This window comes from Macrobrachium rosenbergii, chromosome 42 (assembly GCF_040412425.1).
Source record: "Macrobrachium rosenbergii isolate ZJJX-2024 chromosome 42, ASM4041242v1, whole genome shotgun sequence".
Lineage (NCBI taxonomy): Eukaryota > Metazoa > Arthropoda > Malacostraca > Decapoda > Palaemonidae > Macrobrachium > Macrobrachium rosenbergii.
The window spans coordinates 16,523,122-16,549,414 of record NC_089782.1 but is presented as its reverse complement, the minus strand read 5'-3'; the positions used below and the strand labels follow the sequence as shown (position 1 = coordinate 16,549,414).

The 26,293-nt window shown below is 37.2% G+C and overlaps 1 protein-coding gene, 1 long non-coding RNA gene and 1 pseudogene across 2 annotated transcripts in view; 2 read left to right on the top strand and 1 right to left on the bottom strand.

Moving 5' to 3' along the window:
• Nucleotides 1–26,293, bottom strand: part of LOC136827998 (uncharacterized) — a 143,567-nt gene that overhangs the window by 87,145 nt on the left and 30,129 nt on the right. The gene's annotated exons all lie outside the window — the stretch shown is intronic.
• On the top strand, nucleotides 2,128–4,132 carry LOC136827996 (cuticle protein AMP4-like). Its single transcript, XM_067085610.1, has 3 exons — nucleotides 2,128–2,452; nucleotides 3,158–3,366; nucleotides 3,781–4,132. The coding sequence occupies exons 1-3, from the start codon at nucleotides 2,444–2,446 to the stop codon at nucleotides 3,947–3,949; spliced, it is 387 nt and encodes a 128-aa protein (XP_066941711.1). The 5' UTR covers nucleotides 2,128–2,443; the 3' UTR covers nucleotides 3,950–4,132.
• LOC136827993 (cuticle protein AM1159-like) lies at nucleotides 19,306–22,975 on the top strand (annotated as a pseudogene).

The following is a 26,293-nucleotide window of genomic DNA, read 5'->3' as shown; positions in this document are numbered from 1 at the left end:
TCCGTTTTTCCTTTTGCTGACAATGCATCGAGGCTGGTCTCCCTATAAAGGTGTGATATATATATATATATATATATATATATATATATATATATATATATATATATATATATATATATATATATATATATATACATATATATATCACACCTTTATAGGGAATGACTCCACGTCCACTATCCGGGTCTAAGCCAGTCTTCTGGGATGTGATTACCAGCTTCATGCCTGCCACAGTCGGATAACTACCAGGTGCAACTTGCACAGATTTCAGAGGGTTTTAACGGACCAAAAAACCTAAAGCTTTTCAGACACTTTTTTTTCTGTCTGGTTATTTACCTTTCAGTAATGTTCAAATACTTTTTGTCTATTTGTCTGTCCATATTCTCCAAACCACCATTCATCGCAGCCCATCATTGGACAGAAGTGAGGAAAGCCTTTGCATTTTGAGAATGCTCTTTGAATACCTCATTCTGTGATGAAAATAGATTTTACTTCAGCCAAATGTCTTGTACCAATACAGAACTCAGATACAACGGAGGCAATTACTCGGATGGGAGCTGTGGTAATAACTAATGTAGTAGTGATATTGGTAATGGAGAAATTAAATTTCACTACTGTTTTCTCGCAGAATAATAAATATGCCCATGCAGACACAACATTACATTTAAATAATTATGATTTTTCACCTTCTCTATCAAGTAATCATGTTGGTATGATATGTAATTTCGGAATAATAATAATAATAATAATAATAATAATAATAATAATAATAATAATAATAATAATAATAATAATAATAATAATAATAATTGTACATTACAGTTACAAGGGCAAGCACACATTTATTCATTTTAGTTTTTCGGTATATAATTTTTTAAATAAAGTAACTTTACTGTAATAACAAAAATTGTAATGATAATAATAACCATAACAATAATAACAAGACAGAAATATCTCAGTAAAAAGGGAATTTGATCAATAAGTAAAAGTGCTACAACACAGCAAGACTCTGTTAGCTTCAAAAAAGTTAATTGGCAACTGTCGGAGGGTCCGTGGTATCCCATTTATAACCTTGACAACTGTAAATAAATTGCTTTTCTAGAATTTCGTGGGAAGAATAAGTGTGGGCAATTACTTACTAGGGTTTCCTAGGAATGAAAATTTTCTTTCTGTAAAGTTTTAGTATTTTCTACAAAAAACACTTACTTCCAGTTAGTTTTTAGGATTAATGGGAAGAGAAAATTCTATTCAGTTCATTTTTATTTTTAAATTTGATTCAGGTATATTCTGTTAATTTGTAGGAGTTAACATAAACGCGTGCACAGTTGATTTTTAAGACTCGGTGGAAAACAGCACCGCCATTCAGTTTAGTTTCAGGATTTTTTTTTTATAAAGAATAGAAATGAATTAGGACAATTCTCAGTCTTCAGTGATTAGGGAGAGGCTGGGTTTGCTTGTTACTGTGGAAAAAGTTAGTATTAAGCTAATATTCAGAAGACATTGGGAAATTTCTTGCATTAAGTCTAAGGGTCTACTGTAAAGAAAGTTGTAAGCAGTTTATTTTTATGATTCACCAAAATAAAGAATTGAACTCAGTTCATTTTTACAAGTTATTGGGGAAAAAAAACTGTATCCCCTTACTTTTCAGCATTCAACCCGAAAGAGTAAAAAGGTTATAGTCAGTTACTTTAAAAAAATTCAGAATTATCTGAAGTTACTAGGTTTCTAAGGTGTAACATGTCAAGCACTTCATGGAAGAAACTGTGTTTATTAAGTGTATTTATCCTTGCAAATAAGAGTATTACGGAATTTGAAGCTTTCTCTGCATTGCCAAGAATTTAAGCAGTCTCTCAGAAATTTTAAATTTCCTTTCAAATGCTATCGGGCAGAACGAAGAAAGATCGAAATACTTTAACTGTTGTACATTTGCTTAAGATACGAGCTATCATGCATATATCTGAAATTGAATAACTAAGAACTGTGACGTTTCACCCAGAATACAAACAATTTTAGTAGACATTCATGCGTTTCTAAGTCTCAGTTGCGTCTCTCCTTCCTGCATCGAAAGCAGGGGAAGAAGAAGACCCAGGCAGAAACAATGCTATGAGACCACTCGTACCTTTGACACACGTCATTGGAAACGGGTAGAGTTGGTGCAACAGAGAGGAGAGGCCCGAGAAAAGGGGTGAAAAGGAACGGGAGGAGGTCGTTCCTTATTCCTACCATCTCGAACACCTTCACCTTTCCCGTGATCTCTCGCGGCGGAGCGGCTTCTTTGAAGGAGCATCTTCGAACCACCATTCCCCGCCTCTCTCTTTTTTTCTCATCCTCGCCATTTCTCAACCAGCGATACCCAGCCACCTGTCCTGGAGTATATAACGCCGGCCAACTACCTCTCGAGTGTCAGTGTTCGCCTCCGAATCCGAAAGACAACATCGCCGCCATGAAGTTCGTAAGTGCCTACGTAAACAAAACTCTTCTTCTTCTTCTGGATTCCACGCAGAAATTGACTAAACGCCGAGACTAGCTTTACCGATAGGGCCCTTCTCTCTTTCACAACGGGGATATTTTACTTTCACTTTTAATAACCGAATCGTAATGCCTATCATCAGTTTAATATTCTCAACATCCTGTTAATGGCAGCACGACGAATTAATGAATCGGGTACTTTGAAACGACGAATTAATGAATCGGGTACTTTGAAATTTAAATAAAAGCTATGTAATGAATACATACGTACATACGAAATTTTTATATTAATATCCATCCAGTGTACTTACTTTATAAGTCGAATGGTTACGATCAAAGAAATTAAATGAAGAAGCACATGGTATACTGTCACGTCGATCATTTTGATTATCAAAAGAGGAATCATATCAGAAAAATACTTCGTTATCTCCTGTGTATTAAGAATTGTAAAAATTAGACCCAAAAGAAATTACGAACGAAAAGAAAAGAATTAAAAAGCAACTGGGTAAGAAGGTAAGAAAAGGCGAAAGATAGTAGCGTTATTAAAAGAGGAGGGGGGAGGGGAGGGGAGTAGGTGTTTCCAAAAGGTCATTGTTTTTATTGAAGTAAAATAAGGCCACGTCCAAGAATAGACAGAAGTAGACAATGCCAGAGTCCCCCTCAAACAACCACATTTTTCTCCCTGCAGATCGTCTTTGTCTCCTGCCTGGTCGCCTTCGCCTTGGCCGCTCCCCAGGGCGACGACCGCGACAGATTAGCCAACATCCTCCGCGACGACCGCGTCGACAACGGCGACGGCTCCTTCAGCTACGCCTTCGCCTCCGACAACGGCCTCGAGATGGAGGTCGCCGGAACCCCAGGATCCGAAGGACAGAGCAACATGCAGGGATACTACCTGTAAGTCATTTGCATTTCTGTCTTCCATTCATTCTCTGGACTCCTGAATTCTCTCGCTTGCTATGCGTTCCATGTTCCCATAGTTGGATTGACAAATAATACCAGTCGCTAATGAAAAAAGACATTTCCAGATTAATTTTGTGCATAATTTTTGCATATACATTATAAATATATATATATAAAATATATATATATATATATATATATATATATATATATATATATATATATATATATATATATATATATATATATATATACACTGTATATCGTGTGTGTACTTACTAACTCATTTATTCCGTTATATAAGTGATTAGCCATGTTATCTACTTACGGATTTATTTATTCACCTTATTCAAGGAAATCATGATCTCTTTATTCGTTCACTCATTTATTCCTTCCTCTCCTCTGCAGCCTTCCCCTGGCCGACGGAGGCTTCGCCCGTATCACCTTCATCGCTGATGAGAACGGTTTCCAGCCCCAAGGAGACATCCTCCCCACCCCCCACCCACTCCCCGCCCATGCCATCGAGCAGATCAGAATCGCGGAACAGCAGAGAGCTGCTGGAATCACCTTCGAGTAATCTCTGGAATTCTGTAACTGGATTTCTGGAATCAGGCTCTCGCACACCGATTCCGCCGACGTGAAAGCTCTGGAAGCATTTAGAAGTCCTGGGAATGCATATACAAACTCTGGGAATATTTGGGCTCTCTGGTGACTCCTGGAAGTCCTAGAATTACTGACGAAATTGAAGACCCCTGGAATCTTCAAAACACAAGTTCTGGAATTGTCTGCGGACTGGAGATGTTTGAAACTTCAAACATCTGGAAGTTTCGCAAATAACTGGCAGCTCTAGAAGTATTTATGAGCTCTGGAATTATCAACATGCTGAAGATTTATGAAAGCTCTGGAAATCTCCAGAAGCTCTGGAAATATCTAGAGGCTCTCTAAACTACTGGATGCCCTGGAAACACCCGCAGGTTCTACAAATACCCGGAAGGTGCATGTCCTAGGTCCCAAGATTCTAGTAATTTAAAACAAAATTCTTTATCCCTGCCCTGGAATTCTCTTTGGCGAAATAACGCTCAGCTAACTGAATTAAAGCTTTCCAGTTGTAACTCCCTGGAGGCTTCAAAACTTCCAAATGTTTCTTTGTTGCTTTGTAAAAAGAACCTTAATGTTATTTTGTTCTGCTTTTGTATATACGTACTCTGTTTACGTCTACTTCTCCTCCTGAACCTTTCTCTTCTCTCCCTCCTTCGCTCCCAGTAGCCAGTAATGACTGAACACAATCCAATAAACGTTGTACAATCGTCGTTTGTTTTTGCAAAAAATTTTGTTGTTTTAATCTTCTTTTTCCTTGTTTTTTGACTTGGGTGCTCTAGTTATTGTTATTATTACTATTTATTATAATAATAGATAAGAATACATTCTTATCGAGTAAACTAGAATCATCATTAACTTAACGGTAGATCCTCAACAAAAAAAGAAATTTTCATTTTAAGAAAATGGATGAAAATAGAGGGAAATCAGCTGACCAAGACTTCATTGGGATATACATTCACAGTAGGAGAAGCTGTGAGGATACTGGATATCAGCACACAGAATGACAAATCACGCCATGGAATTCTTTACTGATGGGGTTTACTGATATTCAGGGTATAAACGAAAACTCCCAGAAGTGTCTGTATTCCCCGACATCCTGAGAGTCTTCTGTTGAATTTTTGTGGTCCCATTATATGAAGTGTTTTACTCATGTGGAAACTTATACTTAGGCTCTGGAAATCCTCTAGTGCCCCAGGCGCCTGAAAACCTATGGTAATTTCGATGCCTTTCAATAATGTAGTTTTTTTGCTCGCCACAGGTACTTTTAAATTAGAGTGTGACACAAAACCCTAATGAGTTTTACATATCATCAGTCTATAGCATTATACACTTGAATATCTTACATATTCTGCATTCAGAATATGTAAGATATGCAGACACACGTATATATACGTATACATACATACATACATACATACATATATATATAATATACACATGATTATATATATGTATATATATATATATATATATATATATATATATATATATATATATATATATATATATATATATATATATATATATATATATATATATATATATATATATATATATATATATATATATATGAGTGTGTGTATGTGATGTGTGTGTGTGTTTACTTACAGTTTAATTGTTTGTCATTTCTTTGAAGGTATACTATGCCCATTGCAAATATCTCATACATTACACATTATAATAAGAATTTTTTACGCAAAATCAAAGAATAGTAGACATTCGTAGCTAAAAAAAAATGCGATAAATTTCCCATAACTTAGCACAATCTCCTTTGAACATATCAGAAATAAGAGAGCCAGAGTACGGGAATGAAAACCACAAAATATTGATGTGGAAACATCAAGATTTTTAGAAGTTTTATGCAGCAGTTTAGACTTCAACTGAAGCAAAAATGTAATGGCAAACGAAGATGAACGCCATAAAAGCAAGATTGGAGCAGGAGAGCTCATTAACATGAGTTGTGCAGTCGCTGCACACCAGATATGCAGCTTCACAACAAGTTAATAAAGTTTTGTATTGCCTCCCACCGGCAGTAACAAATCTCGTAAACTCAGATGACTGCTGACAATCCTTTCGTGTGGACCTGAATTTATAAAAGTGATGCAGTAAAATAAAAATATGGATTTTCCCAAACTTGTTCATATTACTCTACGGGATTTAAACCCCAGTTTTCAGTAAGGCATCTGTTACTTTTTTTATTGCTGTTAGATTAAGTTATTCTTATGCCAGCAGAGGCTCTAGTTTGTAACCAAAGTAACGTCGGTGAGAAACGTATTTTCATAAAATCATGTTCTCACAAAAGTGAGATAAACGGACTGTCCTCTACCATGGGTCTCAACCGTAGAGCGTCAATCACTGGAGTGGCGATCTCCTTCCCGCCGAGCATGTGACCTCGGGCGGCCATATTGAAAGTTCTCGGTCCAGCTCATAGTACTGTGCTTTGTTACTATTGTTATTTTTATTATTTTTTATCATTAACTTTTTTACGATCATCATTATTATTATTATTATTATTATTATTATTATTATTATTATTATTATTATTATTATTACCCAATTTCACAGCGAAAAATTACCTTATAAAAACAGGTTGGCCTAAGCACTCCAACCATTGTGGTCAAGGCCTAAGCATCTGCTCTTGGATCTAAGCAGTGTTTAGCATAAATGGTTCCTGTAAATTACAGGGCTTTCCTTGCATACAGTCATTAAACACTAACTAAGCAGTAATGTACAGTCACTAAACACTAACATTCACAATACACTTTCACTCACTAAACACTCACACTTACTATACACTCATACTCACTAAACACTCACACTTACTATACACTCACACTCGATAACACTAAACATTAAATGAATATTCAACACTCACTAGCCACTCACTATACACTAAACGCTCACTAATCACTCATAAAACACTAAACACTCACTTAATCCTAAACATTCATTAAACACTAAACACTCACTAAGCATTCACTAAGCACTCACTATATACTAAGCATTCACTAAGTACTCACTATACATTAAATACTCGCTAGACATTCCCTAAGCACTCACTATACACTAACATTCACTAAAACCTAAACACTTATTAAACACTAAATACTCACTAAACCCTGAATCGTCATTAAATCCCTAAACAATCATTAAACACTAAACAGTCAATGAACATTCATAAATCACTCATTAAACACTCACTAAACATTTACACACTAAACATTCACTGAACACTAATTTTCACAAGACATTCACCGAACATTCACTAAACACTAACATTCACAAAATATTCACTAAACATTCACTGAATACTTACACACTAAACATTCACTGAACACTAACATTCACTAAACATTCACTAAACCCCTAAGCACTCACTAAACATACACTAAACATTCACTAAAGCCTAAACTCTCACTAAACATTCATTGAATGCTTACACACTAAACATTCACTAAACACCAACATTCACAAAACACTCACTAAAACCTAAACACTCACTAAACATTCACTGTATACTTACACACTAAACATTCACTAAACACTAACATTCATTAAACCTTCACTAAACCTCAAACAATCACTAAACACTCACACACTCAACATTCACTAAACCCTATACACTCACTAAACATTCACTGAATACTTACATACTAAACATTCACTAAACACTAACATTCACAAGACATTCACTAAACATTCACTGAATACTTACGCACTAAACATTCACTAAACACTTATATACTCGCTAAACCCTAAACATTCCCTACACACTTACTCATTAAACATTTAGGATAAAAAAAAAATTCACAGTCGCACTAAGCCCCTGTTGAATTTGCTGGCTACCTGACCTTTAAAGATGGCTGCAAAGCTCTGCAGCGCCGCCTTGGTGGAAGACCACCGAACTACGTGGTACTGGTATAGAGATCGCAACTCCAGGTATATACCTTCTATGGTCTCAACCTACAAACGTTCAGCAAATGGGTTCAAATAAGCAAGCAGGGAAGCAAACCGAAGAATACGGACAAAAAAGGCTTAATAATCCCAATTTGTCTGATGCCAAAATTCTAGGATGAAAATATTCACGCAGTAATTAGTACACTGGCATCCTTCGTAATCGTGGGGACCACTTTCTTCCAAAGAATGACTCATTATGGTAAAGTCATTCTGCAATTGCAATTTGCAAGCAGCGTTGCATCAGGAAAAGCATGATTAATAAATTTCCTTAATTGACTCCAGAAACAGATTCATCGAGAAAATATCGCAACAATTGTGACTTTAAATACACCAGAAGCTGTCATTTACCAATCTGAAGGCATGTTATAACGGGCGTTGCTTCGGCTTGTTAAAACTTCTTGTGAATTGGTTTTAACTTATTAATATGTATGTTATACATACATACATACATATATATATATAATGTGTATATATATACGCACATACATGTGTATATATATATATATGTGTTTGTGTATGTATATCATGGATGTAAGGACTCACAAATAAATCTGACGCTTGTTATATATACAAACTTTGTTTCTTTTTAGACGTACTGTTTGAAACACGAAATAAGACGAAATTAATAATTAAAGAACAAGGCCTCTTTCGAAATACAAAAGGCACTATAATCCCTTTTTCTTTCTTTCGTTAGAAAGAGTTTATCATAATATATATATATATATATATATATATATATATATATATATATATATATATATATATATATATATATATATATATATAATATATTAAAATTAAAATACACACACATATATATATGTGTGCGTACATGTGTGTGCATGTGAACGTAAGTACACTGCACTATCATTTTACTTTTCATCAAAGAAAATCAAGTAATAAATCAGTTGAAGATCTGAAGATCAGAAGCCACCTCCAAAAATGCATCGTCATCGGCATTTTCAGACGGACGTAAGAGAGACAGACATACAGACAGACAAAGATCCCTCGTCTTGCAGGTAAGAAATGAAAGTTCTTGGTCATTATTTCGGATGAAGGGACGATAATGAGAGCTGTTAAAAGGCAACGAAGAAGAAAAGAAGATAATGAATTGTCAACAACCTAATAAAAAGGGGGAGGGAAAGAGAGAGAGAGAGAGAGAGAGAGAGAGAGAGAGAGAGAGAGAGAGAAAATGATTTTATGTAAATCACTATAAAAAAGTGATAATGATCTGCATATATTTTTAGCCTTTAAATAACACCATCACCACTGTCACTAATATATACAACCGCTGCTGCTACTTTTGCTATTACTATTACTGGGGGACAAGTAACTTAGCAGCGAGTGAACGTAAAAAAGCACCAAGCTATTTTCATCACGTCTGAGGACGATCATTTCAACGACAGTTGCATCCCGTTACTTGCTCACCCAAGGCTTAAAAACCTGAAGAAGATGACAAAGAAGAATAGGGAGAAGGGTTCAGGAGGTAGAGAGAAATGGGGGAAGGGAAGGAAGGGGGAGGAGGAAGAGGAGTCTTAGAAGACCAAAGGTGCGTCAAGGTCACATTTGGTAGATTAATTCAAGAACAACTTTTCCCTTCAAGAAGATCATGAAGAACATGACGGAGCAACCAGTGTTTTCTACCTCCTCTCTCTCTCTCTCTCTCTCTCTCTCTCTCTCTCTCTCTCTCTCTCTCTCTCTCATAGAAACTCATAGACAAAGATGTTTTAACATCAATTACATATCCTACAGTCTCCAATTCCTTGGAATTCAACAGAGAATCAAGGAAATCGACAGCCATGCAGTTATCTGTCTAGATTCCAATCGACGTCACTCCCGCTAATTCTACGTTCAGATCCTTCTAATCTTCCGGCTGATATTTTGGCTGTCAGTCCGCCTGTCTGTCAAACCAGTCAGTAATTTGTCTCCTGTCCATAAGCACCGATGTGCTGAGGTTCATTTTCTTTCCTCCTACAAGCAGACTGCGGAATTTGCTTCAAACCACTACTTATTTTTTCTGAATCTTATAACATTTATTCTCCTGAGAGGCAGAAGGTCTATTGCTTTCTCCGTTATTAAGCTTCACCTGCCCTCCTTACTTTTCTTCTTCATTACTTTCTTTCGGCATGGGCAAGATAAGGGCATTAGCTTGCTCGCAACCATTGGCTTTAACACTGGCATATACATAGATACATACATACATACCTATATATACATATTTATTTATTCATATTTATGTGTACCACACACACACACACACACACACACACACACACACACACATATATATATATATATATATATATATATATATATATATATAGAGAGAGAGAGAGAGAGAGAGAGAGAGAGAGAGAGAGAGAGAGAGAGAGAGAGTGTGTGTGTGTGAGGTTTTCAGTGCATACTTTGGGATGAAGTTGCTAACCCCATGTCCTTCTCCACCCTGACTGAGACCCACCACAATCGCCTAACTAACAAGCCAATAATTCATCACTTAGGTCATTAGGGCATACTGGGACTGACCTGAACGAAGTCAAGGAGAGTATCATGACTACTAGGCCTCTCTCTCTCTCTCTCTCTCTCTCTCTCTCTCTCTCTCTCTCTCTCTCTCGCTCGCTCGCAAGCATTAGATAAAAAAGCTGATTTAGATGAACAAGACGGGATGAGACTTGCAACTCAACTCTTACTTTCCGGTTCTTCCTTCGTTATTCACCGAATACTTACTGAATTCATTATATCCTAACGACGGAGCAAGGATATCTACCTTTTAACACTGCACTTTCTATTCTCTTTATCCGTCCTTCAAGGTGTTAGTCATTAGCACAATTAGCTAGTTTAAAAAGATAAAGGCTGTGGCTAAGTCCAGATCGTGATATTTTTTTTATTGTCTTGTGATACACTGACTTCATATTGCGTAGATTTGTTTGGCACTTTGGACGTGTGCGCTGCCCACAGTGCCTTCATTGGTTTCTGTGTGGAGTGACAACACTCGCGAGGGAGCCAGATGCCACAGATCTGGGATATTTTCCTCCCTGAATTCGCAAATTCCAGAAAGAAAAACTCCCCAAAAAATCCAACGATTATGGAAAAAAATTTCGGGGGCAGTCATAATTTTATTACTATTAACATTTTATTAAGACAGAACAAAAATAGAAACAAAAACGCTTGTTTCTAGTTTTCGTTTCAATTGTTTGTAAGCGGTGCTTAAACTGAATGGCACTTGGTTTCAGCAATCTTAAATTCAACTGCCCTTTTATACGGCACTTTTATTTTAATTAGTCTAGCATTTCTCCGTATTCAGTGGTACATAGTTCGCTTTTTCGTGTTTCATTCCAGTGAATGCTGTTCATATAAGAGGCACTTTGATCGTCTAAGGTTATGGTACTTATACTGCTCTCTCTGCCACGCTGAACTTGCTACATTGTTTCTCCACATGCTACTATTACCATCTAAGGCTCATAATCCACTGTGGATTAGTTTCTTCTCACCTAATCCAAAACACTTCGTATTTTGACTTCTTTTGACTAGTATCTGTCATTTCTAACTCACCAAATTGAGCGGAATTTGCAAAATTCAGTTGCAACTGGCCATATACAATTTTGTACCTCTGCTTTGTATGTTGATCGTTATACCACTCCATTTCGATTGTAGTAGACATCACAACTGCTCCTTTCACTAACAGGAATTTTATTTGAATGAATGAAGAGGATTTTTTTCATCTCCTTATCAAATGGATCGGGGTCTCTTCATCTGTGACTTGGCCAAATGAAACGTTGAGCATTTCAATGTTGACTTCTTGGGTTTCTTTCGTCTTTTATTCTCACTGTTGTTGTTGAAGCCAAAGGAAGCTCTCTCCAGGGCGACCTCGGGGACCTAGGACTTGAGGAACGACCCTCTGGTTAGACAGAAAGACGGACTCGTGCCAGTGCCATAAAATGACAGCCATTAAAAGTGTACTGTCGGATTGATTGCTTCTCCTCAATAGCTTTGAGGGTAATATTCCGTTTACAGTCAGAGTTCCAGTACTTTCAAAGTGTATTTATACACGAATGTGTCAAGCCCATATATCTATAAATACACTGCACATTCCCTATTATGCCTTTCCTGAATGAAAGATGTATACACGCGCATATGCACATCCACGGCATATTAACAAATATGCTCGAATTTGTTCTAACAATGTATAATCATAAATATGCTTCTGTGTATGAAATGTGTATTAGTACGAATACATCTACTAATACAATGTATATTCAGAAACATCATTCCATGTATGAATAGTAAATACATACACACATATGAGTATAGACTACTGCGTATAACAAACATTGAATTTATAAATACATTACATATTCACTAACACGCATTTGTGTGTGAAACTTTCATACACTACGAGCATATAAACATACTGATTAAAATCTAAACGAACTTGTATTTATGAACACACTGCGATTTCATAAAAAAAAGTTCTTTCAAGCATTTTAGTAATGACAGACTATAAGTATTCGTTTTTTTTTATTTGTTGACGACGTGACATATTCAATAACATGCCATGAAGCAGGTTTGCTGCAATTCATTAAAATTTGTGTATATCTATTTCTTTATTTGATCTGGATTTGATTTTCCTCCCGTGGCCAAAGTCTATTGGGACCTTATTTTAACCCCATCTATTTTCGTTGGGATAATACTGCTTTCTTTATTGTCGTTCATTATTTTTAGCTTCCGTCTATAATAATAAATATCTGAGTGGATCTTGTTTGTCCTTCCCTGGGTGACAGTAGGAGAGACATGACACAGCCACAAACCCCCTGCAAACCAGTTTGTCCACCCCGGAAGGGGCAGGGTTGGTAGGGAAACGGGAGGGTAGGGGAGACATCCACCCTCTTCCTGCAAACGTCTGTCCGCCCCGGGTGGGGGCGGGATGGTAGGGGATCGAGAAGGTAGGGGAGACAGCAGTGCCGAGTTCCAGCGCGCGTAGCGCGTGCCAACATACTCGTCCTCAATCAGATTGAATAAAAGGTGATAGTCGTTCATTCCTCAGACTGACTGAATCAAAGGCAGTGCATGTTCCCTCTTCAGTAGGATTGAATTAAAGGCATTTCACAATCACTCTTCAGTAGACCAGAAACAAAGGCTATGCAGGCTCCCTCCAAGGTAGGACTAAATCTAATGCAATGTGCATTCCCTGTGCGTTAGGACTCAATCAAAGGCAGTCACACTCACTCCTCAGGTGGAGTGAATCAAAGGCAATGTCCCATTCCCCAATCGGTAGGACTGAATCTAATGTAAGGCCATCCTCTCTGCAGTATGAGTGAATTGAAGGAAAGCAGTGAGGTGGCCTTTTTGTCTATTCCATTGGTAGTTTTACCACAGCACCATCAGACTTCAGGAGAAAGTTCCTCCTTATCTCAGGCGAACTGATAACACACGGTAGACACTTCTTCCCACACATACTCTATGGAAGTCGACTTTCTTTAAACTGCAAGGTTTCCGGGCCGTATTTCGATCGCTTTCTAAGCTTTAGAATTCTCTTTTCGCGTCCGTTTTCCTTCATTCACAGACATTCATCTTTTCCTTCCTCTTATTTTTCTTGCTTCTTTAGGCATGCATTAGACAGTGATTTATGATTGCCCGTCCCATCGACATCTTATTTAAAATTATATATTTAGACTGAGGATAAATGTTCTATTCACTAATAGCATTTTTAGATACCTCCAAATGAGCAGATGCGTAGACAGTAAATTTCTCTGCGCATTCTTACCCTCAAAATTTCGCATATCTATTGGTTAATTGGCCAAAAGTCACCTAGCCCGCTCATTCCAGAAAATCCTTGTTAAACAAAATCGAGAAAATCCTCGTTAAACAAAACCCAGAAAATCCTTGTTGAACAAAATCCAGAAAATCCTTGCTAAATAACATCCAAAAAATCCTGGTTAAACAAAATCCAGAAAATCTTTGTTAAACAAAATCCAGAAAATCCTTGTTAAACAACAAGGATTTTCTTGAGATATCTGTTGGTAGCTACAAGAAACTGGGACTGGAATCCTTTGGTTTTGAAAAAAAAAAAAAAAAATACTTTCGTCGCAGACACTGGGTAAAATTTTCATAAAGGTAATATATAATGAATGTGGAAACCATTACCTATACTCTAAATATTTTAAGTCGAATCGAGAAGAACTTATAAATAAACTATTAGAAAGTTTACAAGGAAACTCCGGACGTCGTCTGGTAATAATGGCTTAGATGAAGAAGAACCAGAATTACCAACAAAATTACATGTTACTACATTTCTCAAGGACAAAAAAAGGAATAATTATGGCCACACATCAAAAAGCGGAAAATGTTTTGCTTTTTGATATCATTCCTAATCTTAGTGAAGAACTCTTACTGTAAAATTATGAGGCGAATAATTTAGGAGGTGTATGTTGGGGGTAGGGGGAGGGTTGGAGTTGGATATGGTGGATATTTTAGGAGCTTTGGGCGCCGGGTTCGTTTTAGGGCAGTGGGCCAAATTTGGAGCATCCTTTATTATTTGATTAGTAGTTTTCAAACTACTGATCACTTTAGAGGCGCCATAACGTAACTCCTAATATATGAGAGGTTTGTCCTTAATTCATGTCTTAAAAATGTTTTTCTGTCATTAAACTGCGTTAGATAACACCATCACTGTCACCATAATTTTCATAGAATAATAAATAAATGAGTTTGTTCAGTAAAAAATTAATAGCTTGACATGGAAGCATATAAATAAACTATCTAATCAGGAAATAACTTGGCAAAGTGATGATAATCTAAAAACGGAGAATAAAGAAATATGTACTGTACTGGCCATAAAGACATTTTAACTTTTCTATTCCCGAATATTTTTTTTAAATGTTTTCCACAGAAAGCCTTGGCATACCAAAGGAAATGAATGAAGAAATCCTTTTTCCATGTTGGGCATTCGAACCCCGCATGCTAGAGGACTGACATACTGTTCACACTACAAAGAAATACCTCCCGTACTCCTACGGGGTCAATGACGTCACAAACGAAAGCCACTTTAGTGGCTATCACATCCTACGAGAGTAAAACGCTAATCAACATAAGACAAAAAGCTTGAAAACTATTATTTATCAGTTCTCTCGCCCACACAATTCTGAGCGCAGATGGTCATTCGAATCTTTCATGCGTAAGAAGAAGAAGAAGAAGAAGAAGAAGAAGAAGAGAGAGAGAGAGAGAGAGAGAGAGAGAGAGAGAGAGAGATGCTGGCAAAATAAAAAAAAAAAATATCCCGTATTCATTTTCTCACTTACTGAATCCTGATGGCAGATGATAAGCCCGGTTCTATGGATCCTGGGATTAAAGTCTGTCGTGCGTAAGGAGAAGGAATCATGATGAGAGAGAGAGAGAGAGAGAGAGAGAGAGAGAGAGAGAGAGAGAGAGAGTGTGATTATTTAAGAAACTTTTAAGAAGAGATAAATATCTGGTTATATGCCTCGCTATCATTTCGATATAAAATTCAGAATGGGGAGCTTTAAAATAAAGAGAGAAGAGAGAAGCAAACAGACAGACTGACAGAATAAGCGAAAAAATAACTTTAAAAAAATGTTGAGGAAAAATAAAAGAATATTTAGGAAAATATCGTAAAGATATTCAATGCATGTGAGCTGAAAATACTCTTCATCGCAAAAGATAAAATCATAAGACGCCATAAATACTTTATTTTACCAAAGAAAGAAGCTCCATTTTTCTAGGAAGCAGAATTTACAGTTAATTGGAAGAAAGCCTTTTAGCAGGAAATACCAAAGAAAACCTGTATTCAAGGTAAATATTATTGTATATGATTATCAGCAATGATATTTTTTCCATAACACACATTCGCCATAGTATTTTGATGTGGCGTTTCAGTTTTTTACGAGGAAGTCTGACAACGAGAATTTAATACTAGACTATTTCCTCTTCTGCCGAATAATACATTTCTGGACCTGAAAAAAGATTTTTCCAAATTTAATTTTTACCTCGCGAAGCGAACTCACTACAACATGTGCCTAATATAAATATAACATTCCATATATTAATACATATATATATATACATAATATATATATATATATATATATATATATATATATATATACATATATATATATATTTATATATATATACAGTATATATATATATATATATGTATGTATATTATATATATGTACATACATAAACATATTTATATATGTACGTGTAAGTAGTCCCTCGGGCTCATTGGTTTTGACTTTGCCTCCCCAGAAAGAGTCAAGAGATCGATCCCTCAGGGGAGAAACGTCTTGAACTAGTTATTCAACTGCGGTGAGTTGCATCCAAGGTAAAGGAAGATATGGGGCTACTACAATAATACCAACTTAGAACCGGGAGTTCAGCACGATCTGAAGCTACTTCCTCCGAGGGGGGAATGTGTTTACACACACACACACACATGTGTGTATGTGTGTGTATACTAAAAATGGAAGTATAACACTACACGTAAAAGTAAGTATATACTCCAGTAAAATCTTTACACAAAATTAAACTGCAGTTAATTGTAATTAATTCTAGAGATGGAAGTTCAAGAAGAAGAAAAACAAAACAAATCGCCCAACGTCCCAAGTCAAGAGGCGGAGCAGCCCCGCCTTGCATAACACCATCAGTCTCTCGTTCTTTTTCCTTGGTTTCCAGCCATTTCACAAACCGGGTATGTAAACACTACCCTTCCTACCCACCATTCTCCCTCTCCTTCTCTTAGAACATACTGCTATCCCTTTCTTTGTTCAGCCTTCATACGGAAAGCAATCAGTTACTCCCGTTGTCGGATTCTCTCTCTTTCTCTCTCACTGTGATCTTCCCACTCGTTAAGCATAAATTTCTCGTAATTAGACTCTCTCTCTCTCTCTCTCTATCGTATCGTTTAGCAAAGAGCCTCATGAACCGCAAACATCGCATTCATTTTCTTAGGCTAAATTTGTAAATTTGATCAAGACTGATTCAACAGTGAAATGTGCCATTTATTTGGCTATTGAATTATTTTGGTATTTCCAATATTTCCTTGAGAGACTTCACTTAAATACTTCTTTATCGCTTCTTAGGGAATGTTTTCTTATATATTTTCCTGTGAATACTGAATCTTCCTCCATCTTTTTTTTTAAGAAAGTTTTTTGTGAAAATTTTATGTCGTCCACACCTGGAAGATTCATATGAACATTTTACATGGATATTTTAAATATATGCATGTCTGAATCTTATATGGTAATTCCACATTGTTCTACAAAGAGTTTTTAAAAACTGCCAAATGAAAATTGCACATAATAAATCCCTACAGTCTCCGTAGGGAAGTTTATATATAACTTCCATATGGAAATCATGAATGATAATCCTACTGAGCATCACCTCGGAAATTTTATTCGAAAATTTAAACGGCAATTTCCGAATTTTCTCTTTTGCCCAGTAACGTTGTCAAACTCATTGCTTTCAGAATAAAGGCCATTAATGGCAGATGATTTTACACTAGTCTCTCCTTCGTAATTTATTTAATTTCTCCTCACTCCTTTTCTTCTCTTCCTTAGCCTGGTAACTGGTTCTAGTCTATTTAACTCAAGCTATTCTGAACCTAGCGTCTGCATCAAAACTTGCAGCTGTTTCTGGAAAACCGTCACGCCATGTCTTGAAAACCTTTAGCCATGGCTTTTTTACTTTTCTTGAAATCTCTTAGCGACTAAAGTTTATTTGCTATTTCGTGAGATCTTTTAGCCTTTTTCATAAGGATTTTGAACGTTTCATTGGAGTTTTTAATCGTTTAATCAAATATTCTAGTCATTCATCATAAACCTTTAGGCATATCAAAATAACCAACAAATGAACATTTTTGGATACCTCATGAAATCTTCTAACAATTTCATGAGGAAATTAGTCATTCTATGGCAACATCTGAGATTATTTCTGTATCTCATTAGAACTTGCAAGATCATTTCATAACCATTTCATGAACTGGCTGTAATTATTACACATAGAGTCTCCAAGCAATTTATATAACATATAAAGATATTTCTTAAAATTACCTTTAGCCACGACATAAACCACCCCGTAACCCTTTCATGATAATATTACACTTCTAGTCCATCAAGGAAATATCTCATCTGATAAAATGCCTGTAGTTACGTTCAGTACTTCCAGATCTTTAGTTAAAAGCCACTAAATTTTTCTTGAAAAGTCTCTAACCATTCTATGAAAGGTTTAGCCATTCCATGAAAGACTTGTTATTTCGTGTAATGGTCTGTAATTTCATGTATGATTACAAGCCATTTCAGGAATCACATCATACCTTTAATCATTTCATGGAAATGCTTAAAAACCTTACAAAAAATCCTGTGACCATTCCATGAAATACAACTAGACTCCTTACACAGAAATACCTGTACCACTTCATGAAATGCCTCCCGCTATCTCATAATCTGTACCAGGCCTTTTCATAAAGCACCTTTGTCAGTTTCATGAAAGTTACATGACAACATTCACGGAAAGTTTGCAGCCATTCCCTAAGAAGAAATATCCTCAGCAGTTTCGCTAGAAACGCTTATAACCGTTGCATGAAGTTATCTGAAGCTCCGAGTTCACTTTCTCTGTTTCTCCTCTTTTCACTTTCAAAGAGAATCTCTCGCCTTGCAAGTTCATGTCCCCATGAGTTCTCGCCTTTCTTTCTTTGTCTACCGTCCCCTGCTTCACCTTTGCTTTGTGAATACTCTTTTTTCTCCCTTTCCTTTTCCTTCCCGTGTTCCGTTTTTTCCTTTCAAATGCATAGTGTATAACTGTACTAACGCATACTGTATACCTATATGATATATATATATATATATATATATATATATATATATATATATATATATATATATATATATATATATATATATATATATATATATATATATATGTATGTATGTATATATAGAATTTTTTTTGTGTGTGTGAGTGGATGGGTGAGCGTGCGTACGAATTTCTCTTTGCTCTGCTTTCCTTACCCCAACAATTACAGTTCTTCGGTTCAAACAGCTCAACATAACTTTATTCCCAGAGTTAGTTTCGCTTTTCATTCTTTTTTTCTTTTTAAAGGACCAAAAGCGTTCCTTACATAACAGAGGAGGCGCCATCGACTCGTCCTGCGGTATTCCAGACGACCTGTTCTCGTAGATGATCCTCCTGTTGTCCCTGGCGGTCTGGTCCCGGTTCATCGCCTTCTTGTTTTTCTTCTTCTCTTTTTTTTGTGTGTTTGGAAGGAATTCCCTCTCGACTTCCTCCCATAAACCTTCCCCTTACTCCCTACCCCTCACGGTCACCCCTTCATCTATTTCTCCCCAGCTCCTCTCTCTTCCCCACCCTTCTCATCGCCCCGCTCCGCCCTCTTTCCCGCCCTATCCCAATTACCTCGAGAGGCGTGTATAAAAGCTGCAGGGGCGTCTCACATCGTCAGCAGTTCTCCAGCAACCGCCGCCAACATGAAGTTCGTGAGTATTCGAGGTTCTTTCTGCCATGGTTTCGCGAAAGACATGGTTTATGGAAACGCCGTTTTCAGGTTTTGGTGATCGGGGATTCGTATCCATTTTTTTTTCTTTTAAGGACTAGAAATCAGGGGGAAACACTAATTACACAACTAAAGGTTTTCAGATAAAAAGCAGATTGATATGAAAGAAAATGTCATTGGACAATCTGAATCATTTTCTAGTTTTTTCGGGTCAGAAGTCGTGAGTTAGAGTAAGTAGTTTTGGAGACTGGTCATTATTATTACTGTTATTACTATTATTATTATTTCTTTCCAAGCCGCAAAAACAATATAAAAAATAGAAGGCTGCGAGATCAGGGACTCCAATATTAAACAATAGATTAAAAAAAAAAGACTGGTTCCAAATTCAAAACTTTTCTATTGACACTGAAATCCTGATTATGTAACAGTTCTTTAAAAGCGAGAGCTATTGGCACAAAGACATTCAGTCTTTTGAAAGAAAAGCTTTGTTACCAGGTGCACAGTTACCGGATCATCACTAATACATTAGAACTGCCAATTTTTTTCATATTTGGAGTAATATTTGAATTAACTGTCACCTCAAAACACAAGACATGTGGATTTCTATACCAACGCGGAATTTTGCGAAAAATTCTGGAAATTAGCTACTTGTAAGATTCTAAGCTAGAATGGAACAAGGACATTTTTAAATAAAACACGTCATTAAATATGATTATCATTATAAGGAAATTTTGTTGAAGAAGCTGGACAGCCAAGTGGGATGAGACCAGAAGGGAACAAATGACTTCAATGAACTATAACACTGCATATGTTCCCTTTGCGAACCCAAGTAATTTTAGCGAGCAAGAAAAAAAATCCGGTTTCATTATGTAGGCGGACAAATCGCCTAGTGTTCAGAACTAATTTCCGAGTTGTTATGATCCGATGATTTGCGTCATTTTCTCTCTAATTTGCTTATGACTGAGTCGTTTTACATGCGATAATGCATTTGGTACACTCATCATTATTACCAACAATAGTATTATTAACATTGCGTCTATGTTTGATATTTATAGAGTCAACAAAGATTCCTCAAAAGTCTTCAAAGCTTTATAGATTTCACTCCTTTCGGATTACAATTTTCGAAAACTAATCAATCAAAGACCACCCTCTCTCTCTCTCTCTCTCTCTCTCTCTCTCTCTCTCTCTCTCCATTTACCATATGACTCAAGGTTCTGGATCTTTCCACTTTCTACCTTTCATCTCTCTCTCTGTCTCTTTCTCTCTCTCTCTCTCTCTCTCTCTCTCTCTCTCCTCTATTTACCATATGACGTAAGGTTCTGGATCTTTCCACTTTCTACTTTTCACCTCTCTCTCTCTCTCTCTCTCTCTCTCTCTCTCTCTCTCTCTCTCTCTCTCTCTAAGCAGGTCACACGAAGCAGAGAGAGTGGAAAGACAAGGAATGGGAAACATCTCTTGCAAGGAAAGGAAATGTCAGAGGGAAGACCCAACGAGCCATGTTCCCACAATCAAGACAAACCCCGCAATTAGCTCAGATTTGCAAAACATTCTGAAAATGTACTGAGCAGTATGTAAATCTGCATTGTTATACAGATTTATGTATACGTAAACATACATACACACACGATATATATATATATACACTATACATATATATGCATATATATAGATATAGAAATATATACATATATGTGTGTGTATGTGCGTGCGCGCGTGTATAACAATTCCAGCATTATACGCCTTTTTCCCATTAGTGGCTGTGGCTCCGGGAAATATTTTAGGAGGAAGTTGCTGGGTGTGAGTTCACCTTCATCGCCGTTTAATAATCTCTCCTATTTTGATCGGTAACAAGTCTATTCCTTCTGCTCGTGCCTCGTAATACATCTCTTCGTAATGTCTCTTCTCCCTTCTATATTATTGTCTCTTACTCGTCTTTTCTCTCTCTCCCATATTGTCTCTGACCTTTTCTAAAACATCTCTTATCTCGCAAATACTCAAATCTCTTGCTTTTCTTCTTCTTTTCAGCTTAATCCCCAGTCAGGGTCGCTGTTTTTTTTTTTTTTTTTTTTTTTTTTTGTCTCCTTCTTGACCTACGTTATTTGCTGTCTCTTTCAGATCATCTTCTCTTGCCTGACCGCCCTCGCCCTGGCCGCCCCCCAGCAGGTGAGCGACCGCGACCGTTTCGCCACCATCACCCTCGACGAGAGGGTCGACAACGGCGACGGCACCTTCAGCTACGCCTTCGCCTCCGACAACGGCATCGAGGCTCAGGTAGCAGGAGCTCCAGGACAGGAAGGACAGAGCAACATGCAAGGATTCTACCTGTGAGTCCCATACGCCTTTGGGGATCTTTATTTCGCTTTCCCTTCGCCTCCTTTGTGGCTCAGAGCCTCATGTTTGAGTGCGTGTGCGTGCGTTGGTATGTGAGAGAGAGAGAGAGAGAGAGAGAGAGAGACTGCAATTTCTTGCATCTGAATGGAAGACTTATAGCAGCAAGAGTACATATTAGACTCATAATGTAATGAAGTTCAGAATCTTCAGTCCCGTATGCTGTCTAACTATAAAGGGAAAGATTCATGATGCAGTCCCATAGTCTTTATATCCAAATAGAACGTGACATAGGGAAATTCCATATTCTCTCGCATCCAAATCATACACAGCCTAGATTTATCTCATATTCTTGACATCCAAACAGAAACACACCAGAGTGTAACTCCATATTCATTACATGTTAAGTAATCCCATATTCTCTGCATCTATACAGAACCACAAAAAAGAGAAATATCATCATCTTTCACGTCAGAAGATACACAGCTTACAGTAATCTCATATTCTTTACATCTAAATATAGTAACATCAGGGAATAATCCCATAATCTTTGCATTGAAACGGAATCACCAGGTAGACTAACCCTTTTTTTTTTCTCTCTTAAAATTTCCTCAGTCTGCCCCGTGAAGACGGCAGCTTCACCCGCGTCGAGTTCGTGGCTAATGAAGTCGGCTTCCAGCCCAAGGCCGATATTCTGCCCACCCCCACCCTCTCCCAGAACACGTCTACGAACTCCTCCGCATCGCTGAAGAGCAGAGAGCTCAGGGCATCACCTTCACCAAGTAAAGCTCAAGTCAATGTCTACGTCGTTTTGAAAGGGAAGAATGGGTTCGATTCCTTCGTTAGCTGAGGCTTCGGCGGGGAAAAATATGTTCGATTCCTTCTCACGCTGGCCATGGCTTTTGTAGAGGACGAATGTGTTCGACTCCTTTTAAGAAAGAAAACGCGTTCTACCCCTTCGTTAGCTTCGTCAGATGGGGAAGAATGAACGATTCTTCTCTTTTGCACTCTGATACCCTTCTACTTTTTACCTCCAGATAAAACAACCAAATCAACACACAGACACACTTTCAGTTACAGCTGATATTTACATGTTTTGTACAGACCCCGTTTCTTGTTCCTTCCTGTGTATCACTGTTTTTGTCTGTTCTTGTCCTGCGTTATGTAATAAACCGTTAAATGGTGCAATATGTATGTTCTTGTTTTATTTGATATTTCCCAAACGAGGGAGAGTTGGTTTTAGGAGGTACCTTATTGGAATTTCCAACTAGAATTCCAAGATTAACAAAAATGGAGGGATTTTGTCATGAGAGCCTTGGTCATCCTCTTTTCTTGAGGATATTAGGTGATACTCTCAGGAATTCTAATGCGATCAGTCTCAAAACCAACAGAATGTGGTTAAGCGCCAGGTTTGATCTGGCAATGCATGTAGGCTGACATACAATAATAAATAAGCATTGCTGGGCAAGTGTTCATCAATCCGCACAACTGAGATACAGCTTGACCTTTTACTCTTACTCGCCTTTCTCTCTTCCTTTTGTTACACACTTTCACCGCCAGTCTGTGCAGCTTATCTTCGCTATCACCAGCTGTATCGTGTTATTTGCAGACATTATCCACTCCCCATTGCATTCTCACATCCCTACCAAAGCCCCCAAAATAATATCTCTTGGTGTGGCAGACATCTACGTGAGTATATTTCCTCTAAACTTTTAATTCAGTGGAAGCAATATTGAAGAAAAACAGATATTGGACTCCATTTGCCTTCTCTCAAGGTTAGTGTAAATGCCGATTATGATGAGCAGGCTACATCATTGCTTCTAAATAGTCATTATGCTAATAGACAATAATTATGTCCCACAGAGCAGATTCGGTGGTTTAACCCTACGCCCACCGCTTTCTCCACCCCATTTTGGAACAAATAAAAAATTAAGAAAAAATAATTAAAAATTTAAAATTCAACGCACTGCATTACTAAATCTGGTAACAATGTTGAGATAGAGGCGGTTACTGTAATAGAAAAAGGTTTATGAAATTATATTAAATAAAAGGAAAACAAATAAAGAAGTTTCACAAAAATAATAGAGTGCTTTGTTATCGAGGAGAATAAATAGTTCATGATAGATTACCGTAAAGAACGGGCTTTCACAAAACGTAATGGACAACACATTGCACGTTTAGTTCCTTCTTAGTTTGCTGTGTTGTGTTACTTTGTATAACTATATCTTAAAAAGTATTAAACTACTAATAAAAAGTTATGTTTTTCTAAAACCCATCATATTCATAAATCCTGGACACGGGACTGCTTTTGATGATTTTTTGAATCTATCTTCTTCAAAAGCATTTCATTGCCGTTTCCCAAACATCTGACTTGGTGAACGGAAAGTCATTATCCTACTTTTAGACCTTGAAATACAGCTGATTTCAAGTTGAAGGCAACAGAAAGTTATTAGCTGCATTAATTTCTGTTTTCTGGTGTTCCGGATGACAATTTCCGGGAACTTTTACTATCATAATGGTTTTCCTAGTCGTGCGATTGGTGGACATGAAAAAGTAAACAGGAAATTGTGCTTAAAATAACTTCTGCTACAGTTATTTACACTTGCCCAATGTAAAATTGAGTAGTTGTCAGTCTTGATACGTATCTGGAGCAGTGTGATGTGAGGCTGGACTCTGTAAACGAAGAGTTTTACCAGTTAGCTAATGTCATGCAATGTATCTAATCCACGACTCACTGCGTTCTACTGGCACAACACCTATTGGTCTGAGTGTTTGGCTGTGACTGGTGATATCTTCCATTCCAAACTTACTTTACACAGAATTTGAAAAATTATATGGTTCATTGAGATTCCTGTATCTGCAGAAGTGAGACTACTGAAACAACTGCTACATCACGATTCTGACTACAGTAATAAACTACTTGTTTGACAATCTTCCTTAAACTTTATTTCATCAGTTAACTTCCAATGACACCCTTCAAGTCCAACGCGCATGTGTACATGATACTTATCACAAATTAGTGCGCCCTATTCATTATTAGTTCAGTGAGCAATTCTCAGCATGAGTTACGGTGTATTTCTCGTCATGAGTTAGTGAGCTCTTTCGTTATGAGGTAATGAGTACTGCTCGTAATCAGTTAGTGAGCTCTACTCATCAGGCGGTAGTGAAAGCTACTCGTCATCAGTTAATGAGCTATTCTCATCACGATTTAGTCAGCGCTACTCGTGTCGCAGAGTGTCATCACCCATACTCTTGGGCCTTGTTCTTACCCATTTCAGCCCATATCAGACCTTTACGGTCTGCTGCTGGTTTCTAATCACTGGTTTTTGGGATGAGGTTCCTAGTCTTACCCATGTTCCTCAGATGTTCATGTGAGCTAATGTGTCTCTTATGCATCGGTTGTCATCCATCTAAGCATTGATCTAACCCAACATTACTTGACTTCTTGTTGTAGCAAACGTGTTACTGAAGGTCCCTGTTGCCCTACAGAGATTGAGAGATGTAAGGAAAATAACAAATTAGTTTAAACTTCCAGTCATGCCTGGAATATCGAAAGGTATCTGAAAGCCAATTCCTCTCGCCTGTCCTCGTCAAAATTTGTTTGTGACTTCCAGAACCTCACTTCTGACGCAAGGAAAGGAAGGAGTAGGAAGAATAGTTGCAGTCAGACATTAATCTTATGTAGGATTAGCTCTGGGTTCTCAAAAACACAGTGACTTTCACCTTTGCCAAGTTCATATAAAGATGAGTTTAGAATTTTTCAGTAACACTGCGATTTGCAATTTCTCTTCTATCCAAGCAACCGTGGAAACCGCGGTTAATGTTACGCCTTGATATGACTCCTCTTGTAATCATTTACCTAATCTCAATTCTGGTTTGGCCTCGGTTCAGATATCTTCAGGCAGCCAAACTGTGACCTCAGAATATTTTGATAGATGACAAGACTGCAAAGTGAATATAGTCATTTTGAAGGTGAGGCAAGTATCTGAGGCTGTTATGTTTAGTCATATTTAATTGTTTTGCTCTCTCTCTCTCTCTCTCTCTCTCTCTCTCTCTCTCTCTCTCTCTCTCTCTCTCTTACTACTGCTAACAGCAGTCACTGTTACTCCTGAAATGGATGTCCTATCAGCATAAGGCTTAGTTTCATGTCATATAATTTCTTCCAACATCTTCCCTTTTTAATGTTTATCTACGGGATCAACAAATGTTACCTTAAGGTCGGCCACTTCATTACAAAGTTTACTTTACCAGTGTCTTACTCCTTTGGAATTAGACTAGATATTATTCTCTCTCTCTCTCTCTCTCTCTCTCTCTCTCTCTCTCTCTCTCTCTCTCTCTCTCTCCTCATTTTCAGGTATAAAGTCCAAACTATAAAAAATTTTTACACTTCACACTTTCTCAGCATAATAAACATCAACGTATGGACTTCTAGTCTACTAAAAATAATGAACAGTGTCCCTCAGTCGAGATCTTGATCTCAATCATTGTATTTATCCGTCATGAAACAAACAG